Genomic DNA, 17163 nt, shown 5'->3' with positions numbered 1-17163 from the left:
GTGAGGTGATGAGGTGAGCTCGAGTGGAGAGAGCTCCCTGGTCTGGTGTGAGTGAGTGAGTGAGAGAGGGTGATGCATGGATGAGAGGAGTATATGAAGACGGCACATCCTCCCAACCTGTCACGCTTGGGACGGTCATTTTGTTTGAGTTGCTCTGATAGCTTCCACTCACAGCTACACATTTACCCTTACTCACCGCTGTTCCAAATTGTCGTGAGGCTATCGACTGAGCAAGAATAGTGTCTTGTCTTACTTACCCTTGCCTCGACTTTCTCACAGTACCTGAGAGCACCACGATCTGCCCCCCTCGGCCCCTGCAACACCCCCGTCCCTGTCCCGGACCAGTACCTATCTACCCCGCCATCCTCCGCGGGGCACCTACGCTCGGTGCGCTCATCCCCGACTTCATCGTCGCTCTTGCGCGCGTCTGCAAATACCCCGGGATTCTTCTCCTTTATCTCTGGTGAGCTTCGGTCCCTTTGCTCTTTCAATTGGCATCTTTGCGCATCCGTATAGCATCTCTTCTCGCCCCGCAACGCAATGCGCGTTCATCCGGAACTCATCCGTAGCTCTACCACAGCTAACACATCCAGCCACCGCCGCCCGCTCCAAGCCATGGCATCACGAACCGTTATCCCAATTGACAAGAAGTGGCAGTTCAAACAGGCTGACAAGGAGGACAGCGAGCTCCTTGCCGTCAGTCAGTTCCCGACCAACGTCCACCTCGACCTCATTCACCACAACGCCATCCCCGACCCGTTCATTGGCAAAAACGAGCTTGACGTGCAGTGGATCGGCGAGGTGCAATGGCTGTACAAGACCACCTTTGCCTCCGAGGCCATCTCTGAGGGTGCCAAGGCCATCTTGGCCTTTGACGGTCTTGACACCTTTGCTACCGTCGTGCTCAATGGCAAGACGATTCTGGAGACGGATAATATGTTCACACCAGAGCGCGTTGATGTTACGTCTGTCCTGAAGAAGGATGGAGAGAACGAGCTCGAGATCACTTTTGACAGCGCATACCTACGGGGTTGGAAGCTGGTTGAGAAGTACCCTGACCACAAGTGGGGATGCTGGAATGGTGATAACTCGAGACTTGCTGTCCGAAAAGCCCAATACCACTGGGTATGCCCTCCGCAAGCCCTCCATTGCGAGAATGACTGTACTAACGCTGCCAGGGCTGGGATTGGGGCCCGACTCTTCTGACATGCGGTCCTTGGAGGCCAATCAACCTCGAGATTTACGAGTCCCGTCTCTCCGACCTCTACTTCGAGACCACCGTTGACGACTCCCTCAAGAGTGCCAAGGTCGTTGCGCATGCCACCACCGAAGGAAAGGCCTCAAAAGTCCGCTTCGACGTGTCTCTCGATGGCAAGTCGCTGGCCTCTGAGACGATCGACGCCAAAGACGACGCAGACATCTCAGCGACCTTCCAAATACAAGACCCTGCGCTGTGGTACCCAATTCGCTACGGGAAGCAGCCCTTATACACAGTGACAGCTACCCTCCTCAGCGGCAGCGATGAGGTCGACACACTGTCTAAGAAGATTGGTATCCGCAAGGTCGAGCTGGTGCAGAGACCCGTCAAGGAGCAGCCGGGAACATCATTCTTCTTCCAGGTCAACAATGTGCCCATCTTCTGTGGTGGAAGCGACTGGATTCCTGCAGACAACTTCATTCCCCGCATCAGCAAGGAGAGGTACTACGACTGGATCCGCCTGCTGGCAGACGGCAATCAGTTCATGGTCCGTGTCTGGGGTGGTGGTATCTACGAGGAGCAGGAGTTCTACGATGCCTGCGACGAATACGGCATCCTCGTATGGCAAGACTTCATGTTTGGATGCGGAAACTACCCTACCTGGCCAGAGCTTCTGAAGTCCATCGACAGAGAGGCGAGAGAAAACGTCAAGATGCTGCGTCACCACCCCTCCATCGTTATTTGGGCGGGCAACAACGAAGACTACCAGTACGCAGAGAGCGAGAACCTGACTTATGACTTCGCAAACAAGGACGCAGAGAGCTGGCTCAAGACCGACTTCCCTGCGCGATACATTTACGAAAAGATCCTTGTTGATACGTGCAAGGACCTCATCCCCGATACCTACTACCACTTTGGCAGCCCTTGGAGTGGGGAGGACACCAGAGATCCCACGGTGGGCGATCTTCACCAGTGGAACGTCTGGCACGGCACACAAGAAAAGTATCAAAACTTTGACAAGCTCGTTGGCCGCTTCGTGTCAGAGTTTGGCATGGAGGCCTTCCCATCAGTCAAGACCATTGATGCGTACCTGCCCAAGGGCAAAGAGGACCCGGACCGCTACCCTCAATCCTCGACTGTTGATTTCCACAACAAGGCCGATGGCCACGAGCGCCGCATTGCTTTGTACCTAGTAGAGAACTTCCGTTACGCGCCCGATCCCCTGGAACACTTTGTTTACTGCACGCAGCTGATGCAGGCTGAGTGTCTTGCCTCGGCTTACAGACTGTGGAAGAGGCAGTGGAAGGGTCCCGGCAGGGAATACTGCGGCGGAGCACTGGTATGGCAGATCAACGACTGCTGGCCTGTGACTTCCTGGGCCATCTGCGACTACTACCTTCGACCCAAGCACGCCTACTTCACCGTCAAGCGCGAGATGGCGCCAATCTCCATTGGCATCACGCGGACGGAGCACAAGCACCCCAAGGACAAGTACACGCGCGTCGATATCGAAACCAAGACGCAGATCGAGATATGGGGCTCTAATTTGCAACTGGAAGACCTAACCGTCGACCTGCTCGTCAAGGCATGGGACGTCGAGACCGGCGAGGAGACGTACTATGAGACTGTTGACAAGAGCTTTGTCCTACCTGAGAACAGGTCAACGGAGATGGCCGCTTTTGAGGTCCCCGTGAGGCAAAAGGGCGACGAGGCCAAGACCGTCGTCGCGGCGTACCTTATTCAGAACGGCAAGCAGATTGCGCGGTACGTCAATTGGCCTGAGCCGCTCAAGTATCTGCACTTGCAGAAGCCCAAGAGCTTGAAGGCGACGCTTGCGGAACAAGGTGATGTGGTTGAGATTAGTGCCGAGGTTCCTGTCAAAGGTGTCGCGTTGGAGGTTGAGGATGATGCTGTGGTATTCAGCGATAACTTGGTTGACATTGTCCCCGGTGAAGTTGTCAAGATTGGAGTCACGGGCGCGACCAAAGACACGAAGATTGAGACGAGGTACCTGGGTATGCTGAAATAAATGAGACGCGCGGGTATTGAGTTGTCTTCGGGATAGCTTGAGAAAGTAGGATATGATTCAAAAGCAATATGAATGGACTTAGATTTCGTTCTGTATTGTCAATTCGTGCCGATGAATTGAGATGTTGTCTGAATCTACCGAGTCTAAGGCCACAACCAGTGCATGTATGGTGCCCAGTGAACGAACCAAGAATGATTTCTCGTATGCGTATTGCCTCATATCAAAACAATCATGACCGCTATGATTGGCCCGGGTAGGAAGACATTTGTTTACATGGCGGCCAGGAAAATTCCCTCTAGACGAAGGCCCTCGGTATCGGCGACTTCGGTGTACACTCTCGGGCTATGTATGGTAGGGTTGGTACGGGTACGGTCTAGTGTAGGATTCGAATGTGAGTATGTATGATTCCAATCACCTCGCATGCTTGCTGAAACGGAGAGGAGCTGATTGCACTCACCCGTACTCAGGCGTAAACGAAATCTGATAGTCCGCGCCACGAGTCGCGCTATGCTGGATGACCTTTGTCCAGAATCGCTCAAAGAACTCCCGCTCGGGCTTGTAAACTGGATCTGATGGGTCGGCACACTGCGAGGCCTGTGTTGTGCCGATGCGGGCGTGGACGTGGTAAATCTACGGAGGCATTAGTGTCGAGACCCATCGTCTACACGCCGGATTCATGGTGTTTCCATCCGACCTACATGCGGGATGACCTTCTCGAGAATCTCCTGGTCTTCTACTGACTCGTCCAGTAGACGCTCTGATACGACGACCCAGTGGGAGATATCGGCGGTGATGCGAAGACTGAGGCAGAGTAGCGATTGTTAGAACAAGTGCCGGACTACATCGGGTTTGAAGTGTTTACTCACTTTGGCACTCTTTCCAGGATGTACTTCGCCGCGTACGGGTTGAACATGGATCGGTTTCGGTGTGTCTCGTGCGTCACTCGCCCCGCGAACCCCAGTTCCTCATCGATCTTGAAGGTGCCCTGATAGAACTCGACCGACTGATCGAGAGTCCAGATGTCGCTACACCTCGAAGTTTAGCATTTGTCCATGATCGACTTATTACCTGTCGGGGGACATACCTTCCAGACTGTGCGTTGACTTTCATGGGCTTGAGAACTTGCGCGCGTTCGAGTTGCTTGCGGTAGTGAGCGAGGTGATCCTTTGGTGTCAGCCCTGGTGGTCTGGGACCCTCGTACCCGGGCCATGAGGACATGATCCTTAATTGGGTGTGTTAGAGCGGCCGACTGGTCGTGGCTAGGTGAAGGTTTGAAGCTTACTGTGCCACAAGCTGGAAATCAAATTGGTCGAGGATGTGTCTCAGTTCGGGTAGTTGCTCGACGGGGATGTCTCTGTAGTCAATCTCGACTCCGGCTAGACGGTAGAGGTCAGTCATTAGATCGTCCTCACAAGTTGTCGCGATAACGCGAGGTTAGACTTACTGTAGCCTTTGGTCTTCAGATCGGGGAACAGAGCGATCCAGTTGGCGAAATGGTCGCCGGGGGAGATGCCCCACAGCGTGCGAAAGCGAGCAATGCTGGGCATGTTGGCGACAATGAGGCGGATGCTAGTCACGGTAAAGGGGAGGAATCGACGAGAGAAGAATCAGGAACAAAGGTTCAGCTTCAAGAAACGAAAGGCGTGGCAAGGTATCGTTATGAGGGCGAGCATTGGCCTTTAAAGCTTCTACAGCTTCTGCGGGGGACCCCTCCATGACATTGATCACATAGAACCAAGCTCCCCCACGATTTCACCCCGCGTCAGACTCAAGAGCTCTTGTTCCATCTATAGCCGGCCAATGACTAGAGTCCAATTCGATGAAATGGGTTTCGACGGTGGACCCCGAACATGGACCGAACCCTCCCGAGTCTTGTATCCTTTTCCAATACGGTATAAGCGCTGGAGAGGCCTGTGAGGTAACTGGGGCCGTTGGTGTCTAGAAAGGACGCCCTCGGCGAGGTTTTACTTCATACGGCCAGTCGTCGAAAGAACGGCGCAATGGCATCATCCCGTCAGCCTGTGAACCCCGCGGATTGCAAGCCCCTCCCCCACTTGCCAAAAAGGGCAATCTCCTCCTCGGGGTCTGGGGAATAATGTGGCTATCTGTTTCTTGAGCTTCAACTCAAGTCTCAAGCTGCCCAAAGTCTGTCATTTAGGAAAGAGAAAAGTGCTGGACGTTTTCGGGGCTGCTTCAGGGAACTCTCGCCCGGGATCAGATCTCTCGGAATCCGAGGATCATATCGTGCTTTAATTGCTCCTCAGCGCGCCAGAGTCAATGTTGATAAGGTGTCAAAAGCTTGTGGGTGCAGAATCAGTCTGTGGCGTGACCTTCGTCAAGACTCTTGAATATGCCCATCATCTTGAAACGACAAAGAAACTCATTGGAAAACTATTCTCAGGTTCCGTAGACGTTGATTAAACCTTCTCACAGCTAAGCCTCGATAGTTTGAAGTAATACTCTATTCAGCCCTATCGGCAGATCTTGATACTACGTGTCACGTGGAATGCAACCTGCCCGGGTGACTAAAACAGATATGGGAATGGATTTTACGCGCTAGATCATAAGAACGCTTAGTAAATAGCCCAGTGAATCCTCCACAGGAACTCCGTACCAATAGACCGGCTTCGAGATTCTTTGGTCATGCTCGTGCTGCCCCTGCTTCCTGAGCCACCGCCACCCACTACCAACGCGTGTCTGGAGATAAAGAAGCTGAATCCTCAGAGCCCCGAATATAGGATTCAAAGACCTTTGAGAGGGTGGCTTTCGTAAACGGATCAAGGTGCAAGCCCGTATCACATCGGTTGGTCAGGCTCGTTTCCCATCATCGAGGATGCTCAACTCTCCTGATTCTGAATCTCCAACGCGACGTGCCAGTCCAAATGCTCAAGAACATTTTCTGGCAGAACAAACTCATCACATTTAGGACACAAGTATTGCTGTTCTTGCTCGCCCCTTGGGTCACCCCGAATGGCCCGAGCCGAGGTACTTGCAGTAGCTAATCTGACGGGTGCTGGGTCTTTCGTTGCATCGCTCGATACTTGAACCCTTTTACTATCTGCATGCCTATTCGGCACGTCCCCTTCTCGGATCCGTTTCCGAGGGCTAGCAGAAGAGTTTGAAGAAAAAAAGGACGTAATACGCTGCCCGGGGTCAGATGTAGGCAACCCGGACTCCAGGTTTGACATGCTGACAGAGATACCCAAGCACGGCCAAGACTCCCCGTGGTCTATCAGATCCTTGAGTAATCCATGCAGCATGTTAAATATGGTTTCCCGGTTGATCTCGACGTGTGGTGGGATCGGCGCTTGCTTAGACCGCGTCGGGCCGAACCGACCCCGGATATGATGTTGCACGGCAATAGTCTTGGGTCGTCGAGGCACCTCGGAGTCTAGATCGAGGTCGCGGAGCCGTGACTCAAGATCTGCAGCAAAGATTCGCAGCCATTTGCTGGCCTGTTGAAGATTCTCGGCTTTTGGCACAAAGGTTTTGGCAGCTAGCAAGGACTGGACCTCACTCCGTGGCCTTACAGGGCCTGTTTCGTCACCTCTGATGGCCCTGTACACCCATTGACCGTCTTGGGCTCCCAGTTTCGACCTCATCTCCGCAAGGGAGACCTGGAGGAGGTCGCGTATGCCGTCAGACCCAAAGGTTTTGACGACTCTCTGACCAAGCTGCCTTGCCAGGCCAGAGAGTGAGGTCACTTTAAGAGTCGGCATAATGGCGGGGATGGATTTGCGCCTGATAGTCGTTTGGCCGAATGGCTTGTTCATTCGAGAAGCGACCTTGGCGATCATCTTGTTGTGGCTGATGCCGGCGGACGTGGTGAGTTCCAGTTCCGCTTTGATCTCTTTGCGGATATTGCGAACAATGCTAGCCCCGATGTCCAGAACCACGTCGTCCCAATCAAGAGTGTATTCTGGGTCACGAGTATTGGGGAGATCCATCACCTTGTCTGACTTCCAGTGCATCGAGGTGTCCACCGGGGGCAGCGGTAACGTCTTTTCGGGATTGTGACTAAGCGTTCCCAAGGCAGGGAATCGCTCCGTGAGAATCTGGTAAACTTGAGCTGAGAGGTCAACGTAAAACTCATCCACCCCAGCTCTCTCGATGGTAGGCGCAGGCGTGGCCGGAAGAATCCTTCGCACAAGCTTCATCGTCCTTCGCGACATGTCGCGATATGGATCCAGGGAGGCCTTATCCGTCGTCAAGTTGTCCAGCACGTCGGCCCTGTATCTCCAGCAATCATCGCCTTCCCTCCAAGTTGGGACATGTTGCAGGACGATGTCTGGACAGAGTCGACGCGCTTCTTCCACCGAGATGGTCCTCTTGAGTCCGCGGTCCTTTGCTGGGTAGTTTAACGCGATGATGGCGTTCCATTGGCGCACTGCGAGAGGCTTGGAAGGGTCAAGACCCAGCCTGACTGATTCATATTGGGCATAGAATGAGTCGTAGTCAACGAGTGCAACAACTCGGAGAGGCGATTCGGGCGAGGATTGTGCTAGAAGCTGCAGGTCGTGCTGGTTGAAATGCGATTCTGCACTCGTCGGATCATGCGGGAACGTGATGCTATCATCGGACATGACTGGGAAGGGTGCAGCTTCATGGAATCATGTCGCCGACCTGTCTCAAGTTCAAGTTGTATGAAGGTCGTTGAGTTAAGTGCCAGGGCAAGCTCGGTGCAAGAACCAAGACTTGATTGCGTTCCTGGAAGTAGAGGTTGACAGCGCAGCTGTCGAGTGCGCCTTTGAAGGGATATGTCTGGGGTTCTCACTAACAGGCCTTGAACACAGCCCAGGGGCTTGGCTCCAGCAGTGCTGTGACGTTTTGTTAGAGTGTAACCTTGGATCGCGAGCCATCGCGCGCGATCGCTAACTGAATCGAACACCCGCTGATGTGGAGCTGACGGACAATTACAGTGCAAACCCGTCCGAGAGTGAGTGAACGGCTGCCTGTGAGTAAGAAATCTAGGCCACTTTGGGGTTGAGTTGTAAGGTTACCTAATGCGTTGGCCTCAACCTCAGCTCAGAGCTCAGAGACAGGGTGATGACTTCATGTTCTCCGCCGGATGACCAGCAAGAGATATGTTGTATGACAGTCTGGAAGAGTAAGGAAAAGATTAGAGGCGAAAGTTTGACGTTGTCTTGCCTCTGACGAAATCAAGTCCTTGGTGCCCTAAAACAGGTTCCAGTGGTTTGTTGGTATCTGGATTGACGGCCTATTGTTGACTTCATGCCCCGCCAAATCCAAGAGACGACACATGGACAGATGAATGTAGGAGGCAACGATCTCTGCTCAGCGCCCATTCTCAATCGCTCTTCCACGTTATGAATTTTAACCACAACTCACAGGACTCTGAATGTCGACTCGCACTTGTAATGAGTCGCCATTACCAGAGAGGGCTCGTTCTCTCGCTAGCAATGACCCCCACCACATTACCAGTCCACTCGAGCTAGAAACATACAGACATCAAAAACTTACCCCCACCTGGGCAGACTTTCGTCAAGCGTGGAACGCTGTTCAAGTTCCCAACTATTCAAGATGACAGCTCTGTTTCCGAATGTCCCAATTCTCCATACGGATGGACGGCTGACAGCCCGATCTTTGCTAAATACTGAGCCGACCACGAAATCTCCGGTTACAAACTCTCATTCTGCTTGCATCCTGGTGTCTTACCGTCAAGTCAGCTCATCAATCCGCGGCTGCAACCATGGCCAGTTGACATAGCGAGATGGTCCTCAGCGGTTAGTCCCGAGGTGGCAATGGGTCATGCATATTTATCAGCGACGTGCAAATACGCCGGATGCTGGACGAGGTCTCCTTAGTCTATGATTTATTCTCTCTGGTCGGGAGCCACGGCTTTGGCTCTTCATCATCCCTGGATGCCATGAACTCATCATTCCTGCCTGGCACATTCCGTGACTTGTCTCTTCCTCACATACTTACTTTAGTACGCGTCACGCGTTAGACTACGAAGCCGCCGAAGAAAAGGGTTCTCCTCAAGATCGACCAAGCTTTTGCCCATGTCTATTGTGTCTGTCATTGCCGTTCATTCTCTTGACACAAAAGTGGCGTGACCTGCCAACGCCTCGTGGAGATCTTAAACGCAAGTGCAGTGAAGTTGACTGAGACTCCCATGATATGTAGTTTTACTTGGTTTCCCGACGACTTTACTAATGCCGACCAATTCACTCCTCCGCGAAGCCCTCTGGCGCAAAAACGGTTCGAGGAGAAGCAGCATATGAGTCGCCGCTGGTCATCCGAGGTACGCGGCCTTCCCATAAAAGAGAGGTTTTTGCTAAACTGATCTGTACAGCCGTGAATTTCTTCGGTCCCTCTTGAGTCAGCTACCTGGGCAATCGCCATGTTGAGTCATGCATGGTCCCGGGTAAGTGGGAGAACAGCGTCAGATATCTTATCCTTCGGCTCCCTGGTAAGTGTTGTCGTGAGGAGTGTCAATATTTCTGCCATTGCTATCTAGACTAGGTAGACGAAAGGCGGCACCCGTCAGTAGTAGCCTCGGAGAATATAAGGAGTCTTGTGGGAGATTATGTCATATCAATCTTGGTATACAGTAGAACTTTCCATTCGTAGCTGAAGATGCAGAGAGCTGTACTCTTGGATGATTGGGTTATAGCAACGGGTTGCTGAGCTTTGCAATTGCTTGAATGTGGGTCTGATGGATCCGGGGGGAGATTATCATGGAAACGCAGTAATACATTAATGATGATGAAGGGATGAAAGAGCGACGATTATTTAGATAGAGCCGGAGTTACAAGAGATGGGATACGGGTCACACTACCGGGATAGGTGGGATAGTTATATTTCCTACCACTTGCAAAGGTGAACTCCCGCCGGCTCTTGTAGCGATGGATACCTCGCATGTGATGCTTCGGTCTACGCCGAAATATCGAGTTTTATAGACATTTAGTATCTCCTAGAACCAACTTATATGCTCTTTGAAAGGACGCGAGTTTGCTAGGTGCGATCTCTCTCCGAGCCTCTCACTTTTCTTTTGCAGTATTGACTTGTGTTACTCTCCGATTTTTGCAAATAATCAAGAGGAAGTGCGGCCAAATCATCATCCTCGCTGCTAGCCTCGTTGCGCCGTCAATGGCAGCTTGGTGTAACTATGGCACCTTCAACCAGCCCCCGGAAGCCAAGACTGTGGCCTCGTAAGAATTCACCACTCATATTATCTTTTTTGAGGGTGATAGCTAATTAGTTTCCCCCCCTAGAACTACCACTTCTACTGCGTATGATTTCACTCTTCCATTGGAACGAGTTTTAGAGTAAATTCTCTTACTGATGCAACCTTCTAGTGTGGTGGAGAGCACTCTGACGATCGCCCGATTTGGCGCGGGGACTGTTCCTCCCCTCCGGCGCCCGATGGTTGTGGTCCTGGTGCTGTAAGTACAACCTTGTATGAAACTGACAAGATATTGATGATACTAACTATTTTCTTCAGGTAGTTGCATGCGTACGACAAACCTCCCCATATCCAAATGACTATTCCTTTGTTGTGGTCTCGACTAACATTCTGGTTGGATTAGTGCTCCTAGAATTGTGGCGGTATCACAATCGGTATCAACACGGCGGCGGATTTAGAGCTCCTTCGGCAGTGCAGGCGAAGAATGTGCGGCGTTGAGATCCATGGCCGAGGGTAGTTACTCTGTAATAATTAGCACCTTACAATTTCCTCTGGTCTTTCCAATCTCACCTTATGAGCCCTATGCGTACCATTTGCCCAGGGTCCTTGTTTCGCGCTGGTGCCCCAGCTCAATTCTCTTCATTTCTTCGCTCAGTAGGACACTTCTAATCTGACTGTGACGTAGGATTGAAAAGGGGTGACTAATGTGAATTTCCCACCTCCTCACAGGGTATCGAGTACACAAGTACGTCGGGTGCAGGGCTGAGAAGTCACTACATGAGGAACGAACTCTCCCTCCGATCTAGACAAGTATTTTACGGACGATTCAACAGGGAGACGTTGTTGCCAGGCGGTATTGCCAATCGCCTAGGACCGAGTAGCTAGAAACTGGGCGAGCAAACTCACAAATATGGAAAATATTGCAAACCTTCACACAGAATTGAGCGAAGCTAGATTATTGGTGGCAGAGAATTTGATCACTTTATCGTGGCGCTGAGACACCAGGCGTCAATGACCTGTGGTTTACTTACCTGCACGACCGCGCGATCCACGGGTGGTGATACCGAGAGGGCTTGGGTACACTGGTGCTTTGCTGAGGAAACGAGTTGGAAGTTCATTCACTAGAAACTTTCGTCAAAGCCCATCAAACTCAGCGGTGCCTGGTAGAGACACTGAATGAAGGGTTCTTGCTGACATGGCACGAGCTAGTAATTAGGTCCTCGCCGGTAGGTTTCAAGCTTTCATGTGTCCTCAAAGGTCTCATGAGGTTGTGAATTACGATGACCTGTGTAAAATGAGTTTTGAAACTCTCCTCTCAAATTCAAGTCCTAACCTGTAATTTCTCTTGGCTTGGAGCGGACTTGCGGAGGATCTGCGGACAAGAACGGGGAGACATCTCCATGACGAAGCAGGACAGCGACACGGCACGTAGACTGCCCGTAAATGACCAATCGAGGAAAACCATAAAATGTTCCTTCAATAGTCGGCCAACTTGTTTACTTCCCATCTGCATGTCATCCAGCCCAACTCGTACAGCGATCAGTGCAAAATCAGTAATCGATTTCCAGCTATGTCTTCCATCATTGCAGTAGCCGGAGGCATAGGCGATCTCGGTCGTGCTATCGTAGAGGCTATTCTCGCCGATGGCAAGTTCCCAGTCATCGTATTGAGCAGGAAGGTACAAATATGATACCCACGATCCTGTACGTTGCTGGTTTGGGTCGCCCGCTAATCAAGTCTCTAGGCGGATGAAGACAGGGAGAAGGAAATCGGTGCTCGTATTCTGCCGGTCAATTATAGCAGTGCCGACGATATAGCAGTGCCGACGATATTGCTAGGTCTTGGAAGAAAACAATGTGCATACGGTCATCTCCACCCTAAAAAACATGGCTTCAATGCAGCCAGAGTTGAACTTGATCGCTGCTGCCGATCAGGCCGAGATGACCAAACGATATGTTCCCAGCATCTGGGGCGCCAAGTTCAGCAGAAAGTAAGCCTTCATCTTCTAGGCTTCATCGTAGACAGCAAAACTAATATACCTTTTCTCTCATAATTACGCGGAGGAGATGCCTATTACCAAGCCCAAAATTCTCATCGTCGACACGCTTGGAGAGACCAGCTTGGAGTTCTCGGCTTGGTACCCTGGATACTTCGCTGACTACTATGTGTGCCCGCCCCTCAAAAGCCATCTCAAGAGCATGGCCATGGTCGTGGATGTCGTCAACAACAAGGCAGGCATTCCAGGTTCTGGGAACGTCCCGGTGGCGTTGACGTTCACATCGGACTTGGCCAAGTTCGTCGCCGCAGCCCTGACCCTGCCAAAGTGGGAGAAGGAGACTGACTCATCTCGTCGGCGACAAGCTGACATGGAATCAGCTCGTCGAGCTCGCTGAAGCAGTCAAGGGTGTCAAGTTTGACGTAGCTTATGATTCGATTGAAACTCTGGAAGCTGGAAAGGTGACGAGACTGCCTCGCCACAGATCACCTTATCCTTACATTTCCGACGAGCAGCTACAGCCCATGTTTGCAATCTTCGGTCTCATGTTCGAAAGGGGTGTTTTTGACTTCAAAGTAGAGAACTCTATCGCCCAAGATTTTCCTGATATCAAACTGAGGTCTATGAAGGAGTTGCTGGAAGAGGCTTACAAGCTTGGAGTTTGATTTTGTTACTCCCGGGATCACTATGTCAGGAAGCCTTAGGTATCTACTACAGTAGTCTTCGCAGAAGTACAGGCTACATTCTTTGAGTCAACCGAGAGCTTTCGCCTCTTTCAGCTTTGCAGGCTTGCTTCACGGTTGTGATTTCGGGTGATTGCTTTCAGAGAAAGCCCCAGGATCTGCCACCCAAGACTCCGGGAGTTGCACATGCTGGTGTCGTCAACAGCCCACATGAGCCCCATGTGCCATGACATGACAGTGGTGCATGAAGCCGAGTCGGGCGATCTCGGAGGCAAAGATTGTGGACTCGACAGACAGGAAGCTGTTTCCCCAGATCGACAGATTCCCCTGCAAGCGTCCCAAGATGGGCACCTGCCAGACGGAAGGGTGTTCCGAGAGCCCAGACGGCTCAGGTGGGACAGGAGCATAAATATCGAGGCACTTCCCAATCAAGCGCCGCTATGCTGACGAGGGATGCTACACGAAATCGGCATCGAATCGGCATCAATAACTTCACGCACCTCATCGCGGTTTCTCCCACGCTGTTCGAATTGACAGGCATTGAACACCTTACTGCGAGATGGTCAAAGCCTACTTTCCAGCATGCTGACCTTTGCCATCGAGCCGACGATAGACGAGCGAATCACCAGAGTTGCAGCAAGCCCGAAGTCTACAAGAATCGTACCAGATTATTTCAACGTGCCCGATGCTCACGAAAGAAGTGCTATGCATTATATGGGAGAATGATGGATGGAGAGCGAGAGATCGCGGTCTAGCCCTCTCAGGTACTCTCAACAGAAAAGGGAAACGATGGGGACTCGCGAACCAACACGAGGCATCAGCAAAAGTTTTCATGAGCACCTGACAGACGCTCGGTCACGGACAACGTGATAAGAGAACAAATTTCAAACAGAATGGAGGTAAGGAAAAGGAGCGGTAAGTCTCAAGCCGGCCGAGAGGTGAAGCAGCATGACCCAAGACCGGGAATATGTCTCCCATTCAACCCCACCGGGCCCCCAGATCTTTCTGGAGTCTTTGCTTAAACCCACCAGAACCCATCTACCGGATCCAATTTGCATGTCCCCATTGGCGCGGGTAAAGTGCTGGATAAATAGGCCACAGGACGCTAAAGTCGGGTAGAATGCCGCTGCGTTGCGCGCCTATGACACCTTGGGACAACTATTCCACTGCGATTTTCGATGCGTGGGCGAGAGAAAGCCGTCCGAGGACTCAACATTGTTGACTTTGGCCGATTCGAGAGAAGTCAATGGGTCGTAATCAACAACTCTGGTGCTCTTCTAGAGTCCCTCCTCGATTACAACATCCTGGCTCCATCTTATCCTGAGATCTTCTCTTTCATACCAGTTAGAGAGACTCTTTGGTCTATCATACCACCCTAGGTTCACACAACACAGCAGCAACGAAGGAAAAATTGAGAAGCTCTCTGGCAACCAAACCAAGCCTCTCCCTCTCTTTTCTTTTTACCCCCACCCCGCACCGGCGATAGCTCTCCCCCATCCTAATAACTGGAGCGCAGTCAAGGAAGAGTCTCGACCGCCATGGCAGGGAACGAGGGCGTACGGATACGGGTAATGACACGGGATAATGAAGAGCGTGGAGCTTCCCTCCAGCTCTAGGCTGGAAATGGGAAGTCTAGGAGTTTAAGACGCGCCGCAATGAGGGGCATCCGTCAGTCGCACAGAACACCGCTGGGTTAGCAGACGATGCACGATTTTGGTGGTTTCTCATCCACGGCACGGCACAGCGCAGCTCGCTCACTCATCCTCCCAGAACATCCGTAACTTGGTCGCATTCCCCATCCTGATCACGTCCCTCCACATCCCTCCAATCCCGACCCATCACACCGTTACTACGGGCCAAGGGCTGCGGTCACAGCTATTTAATCCATTGCGCGCCTGTCCACGATACCCGGAGCCTCACCTTTACTCTCGCTCTTCTTGCCCGTCCATCATCCAACGTTCCGATTCTCTCTGTGTTTCTCCAACGATACCCCTTTTGCTTAGGAGACTGTGAACTTTGTGACGAACGCCTAACCAAAACTCAACTTTGCGCTTCTCTCGGTGGAACGAGCATCGACCAACTCCAAAAACACCATCCCTCACCGAACCCTCCCTCTCCCCGTAACCCCGCAATCCATCCATCATGGCCGGCACTGAGGGCAAAAGCGTAAGTCTCTCTCCATCATGAAGGCCTCTTTGTGCCCCTAGAGCTCAATCGACATCAACTAACAAGCGTAGAACCTTTCCTTCATCCTCAACAAGCCCCACGACGTCGAGTTCGCCGAGCGCCCCATCCCCAAGCTTTCCGATCCCCACGAAGTCCTCGTCGCCGTCAACTACACCGGTATCTGCGGCTCCGATGTCCACTACTGGGAGCACGGCGCCATCGGCCACTTTGTCGTTAAGGACCCCATGGTCCTTGGCCACGAGTCCGCCGGTACCGTTATCCAGGTCGGCGAGAACGTGAAGAACCTCGTAGTCGGCGACCGCATCGCTCTCGAGCCCGGCTACCCCTGCCGTCGCTGCGAAGACTGCCTCGCCGGCCACTACAACCTGTGCCCCGAAATGCGCTTTGCCGCGACTCCCCCCTACGACGGCACGCTTGCCGGTTTCTGGACCGCACCCTCCGACTTCTGCTACAAGCTGCCCGATAACGTCTCCCTGCAAGAGGGAGCTCTGATTGAGCCGCTGGCCGTCGCCGTTCACATCACCAAGCAGGCCCAGATCACCCCTGGCGCCTCTGTTGTCGTTATGGGCGCCGGCCCTGTCGGTCTGCTCTGCGCCGCCGTCGCGAAGTCGTTCGGTGCCACAAAGGTTGTCAGCGTCGACATTGTCCAGTCCAAGCTTGACTTCGCCAAGGATCTCGCCTCTACTCATACCTACCTCTCCCAGCGTATCTCCGCCGAGGAGAACGCCAAGGCTCTCATCGAGCAATGCGATCTCGGCGCGGGAGCCGACTGCGTCATCGACGCCAGCGGCGCTGAGCCCTCTATCCAGACCAGCTTGCACGTCGTCAGGATGGGCGGCACCTACGTCCAGGGTGGCATGGGCAAGTCCGACATCAACTTCCCCATCATGGCTCTGTGCTTGAAGGAGGTTACTGCCCGCGGCAGCTTCCGTTACGGTCCCGGCGACTACAAGCTCGCCATTGACCTCGTCGCCAACGGCAGGGTCAACGTGAAGAAGCTTATCTCCGGCATTGTTGAGTTCAAGCAGGCCGAGGAGGCTTTCAAGAAGGTCAAGGAGGGCCAAGTCATCAAGATCCTCATCGCCGGCCCCAACGAGAAGGTCGATGGAACCTTCAGCACCGAGGTGGACCCCAAGAAGGCAGCCGAGAACGGCAGCCAGGGCGGATGCTGCTGAGCGATCGGTGGATACCTCCAAAGCTAAATAGAAAAGCAATGACCGGCGAGCGGATGAAATCGAAAAAAAAGGGCGTCATGGGCGGGTTTGCGATGTACTTCTAGGGCATGCAGCATGTACGGGTTTTGATGAAGCGGGGTGAGGGGCACAACAATGTATGTTTGCATTGGATATGATCAACGAAAGATTCAATCACTTTTTGCACTTCATGAGCTTATTCCCGCGTTCTCCATGCCGATTCCGGCTGCATCAGGAAGTTGACAAGATTGGCCGATGTTGAGAAAGCTAATCTACTGTACGCCAGGCTGCCTCTGCCTAGCATCGTCAGTCCGACATTTCAAGCATCATACGACAACCTGCGCCCTTTACGAATTAGTGTCGGCGTCTGAAACCCATACAACAAGGCAATGATTACCGGCCGGCAGACGGGACCCTGGCCAAGTCGAACTAAGGTTGTCTTTTCGGGCATGGTTACATGTTAGCTGGGTACTACGAGCCACGCCCAACGGCCGCCATAGTCCGAGTCTTTGCTATCGCGACAACTCCTCAGAGCCTTATTTCCCCCATGTCAGTTAGTGGATAGGAACTTGAAGAAGCACCCATTCACGGCCACGAGATAGACGAGCAACAGGCATGTAAACTGCGCAAAACTCCGCCCTCCCGTTCAGCTGAGGACGCCACGAAGCGCACTAGCAGCTCGAGTGTCACTCTCGTCCCCCGAACCGGCCTAGTCCGGACGCCTCGG

The 17163-nt window shown here is 52.6% G+C and overlaps 6 protein-coding genes across 6 annotated transcripts; 4 read left to right on the top strand and 2 right to left on the bottom strand.

Moving 5' to 3' along the window:
- Positions 1-615: 615 nt before the first annotated feature.
- Positions 616-3227, top strand: BDP81DRAFT_332484 (family 2 glycosyl hydrolase; the record flags this gene model as incomplete). Its single annotated transcript, XM_060585597.1, has 2 exons — positions 616-1125; positions 1179-3227. 2 exons carry the CDS (start codon positions 616-618, stop codon positions 3225-3227), a joined length of 2559 nt encoding a protein of 852 aa, XP_060439221.1.
- Positions 3228-3398: 171 nt separating this feature from the next.
- BDP81DRAFT_136565 (xylose isomerase TIM barrel) lies at positions 3399-4829 on the bottom strand. Its single transcript, XM_060581791.1, has 7 exons — positions 4672-4829; positions 4510-4603; positions 4312-4449; positions 4094-4252; positions 3926-4028; positions 3685-3857; positions 3399-3600 (listed from the first exon to the last, which is right to left on the bottom strand). The coding sequence occupies exons 1-7, from the start codon at positions 4772-4774 to the stop codon at positions 3570-3572; spliced, it is 801 nt and encodes a 266-aa protein (XP_060439220.1). The 5' UTR covers positions 4775-4829; the 3' UTR covers positions 3399-3569.
- A 799-nt stretch (positions 4830-5628) lies between these two features.
- BDP81DRAFT_439834 (uncharacterized protein) lies at positions 5629-8026 on the bottom strand. The gene has a single exon (XM_060591442.1). The coding sequence runs from the start codon at positions 7808-7810 to the stop codon at positions 6065-6067; it is 1746 nt and encodes a 581-aa protein (XP_060439219.1). The 5' UTR covers positions 7811-8026; the 3' UTR covers positions 5629-6064.
- Positions 8027-9591: 1565 nt separating this feature from the next.
- Positions 9592-10699, top strand: BDP81DRAFT_454628 (uncharacterized protein; the record flags this gene model as incomplete). The annotated part of the gene is made up of 5 exons (XM_060592969.1): positions 9592-9615; positions 10194-10402; positions 10466-10519; positions 10550-10636; positions 10696-10699. The coding sequence occupies 5 exons, from the start codon at positions 9592-9594 to the stop codon at positions 10697-10699; spliced, it is 378 nt and encodes a 125-aa protein (XP_060439218.1).
- Positions 10700-11947: 1248 nt separating this feature from the next.
- BDP81DRAFT_465440 (uncharacterized protein) lies at positions 11948-13038 on the top strand (the record flags this gene model as incomplete). The annotated part of the gene is made up of 5 exons (XM_060594282.1): positions 11948-12055; positions 12122-12166; positions 12216-12367; positions 12497-12670; positions 12702-13038. 5 exons carry the CDS (start codon positions 11948-11950, stop codon positions 13036-13038), a joined length of 816 nt encoding a protein of 271 aa, XP_060439217.1.
- A 2160-nt stretch (positions 13039-15198) lies between these two features.
- Positions 15199-16418, top strand: BDP81DRAFT_465439 (alcohol dehydrogenase GroES-like domain-containing protein; the record flags this gene model as incomplete). The annotated part of the gene is made up of 2 exons (XM_060594281.1): positions 15199-15222; positions 15294-16418. 2 exons carry the CDS (start codon positions 15199-15201, stop codon positions 16416-16418), a joined length of 1149 nt encoding a protein of 382 aa, XP_060439216.1.
- Positions 16419-17163: the final 745 nt, after the last annotated feature.

The sequence above is a fragment of the Colletotrichum phormii genome (assembly GCF_030913505.1).
Source record: "Colletotrichum phormii strain CBS 102054 chromosome Unknown BDP81scaffold_30, whole genome shotgun sequence".
Classification (NCBI taxonomy): Eukaryota; Fungi; Ascomycota; class Sordariomycetes; order Glomerellales; family Glomerellaceae; genus Colletotrichum; species Colletotrichum phormii.
This window is presented reverse-complemented; position numbering and strand designations above follow the sequence as displayed.

Excerpts from the sequence above, each read along its gene's own strand:
- BDP81DRAFT_136565 (XM_060581791.1), bottom strand. The coding sequence starts at position 4,774 with ATGCCCAGCATTGCTCGCTTTCGCACGCTGTGGGGCATCTCCCCCGGC. Across the intron at positions 4,450-4,509 it reads GATTTCCAGCTTGTGGCACA|GATCATGTCCTCATGGCCCG; the intron begins GTAAGCTTCAAA and ends CACCCAATTAAG. Across the intron at positions 4,253-4,311 it reads GTCAACGCACAGTCTGGAAG|CGACATCTGGACTCTCGATC; the intron begins GTATGTCCCCCG and ends TTCGAGGTGTAG.
- BDP81DRAFT_439834 (XM_060591442.1), bottom strand. The coding sequence starts at position 7,810 with ATGTCCGATGATAGCATCACGTTCCCGCATGATCCGACGAGTGCAGAA.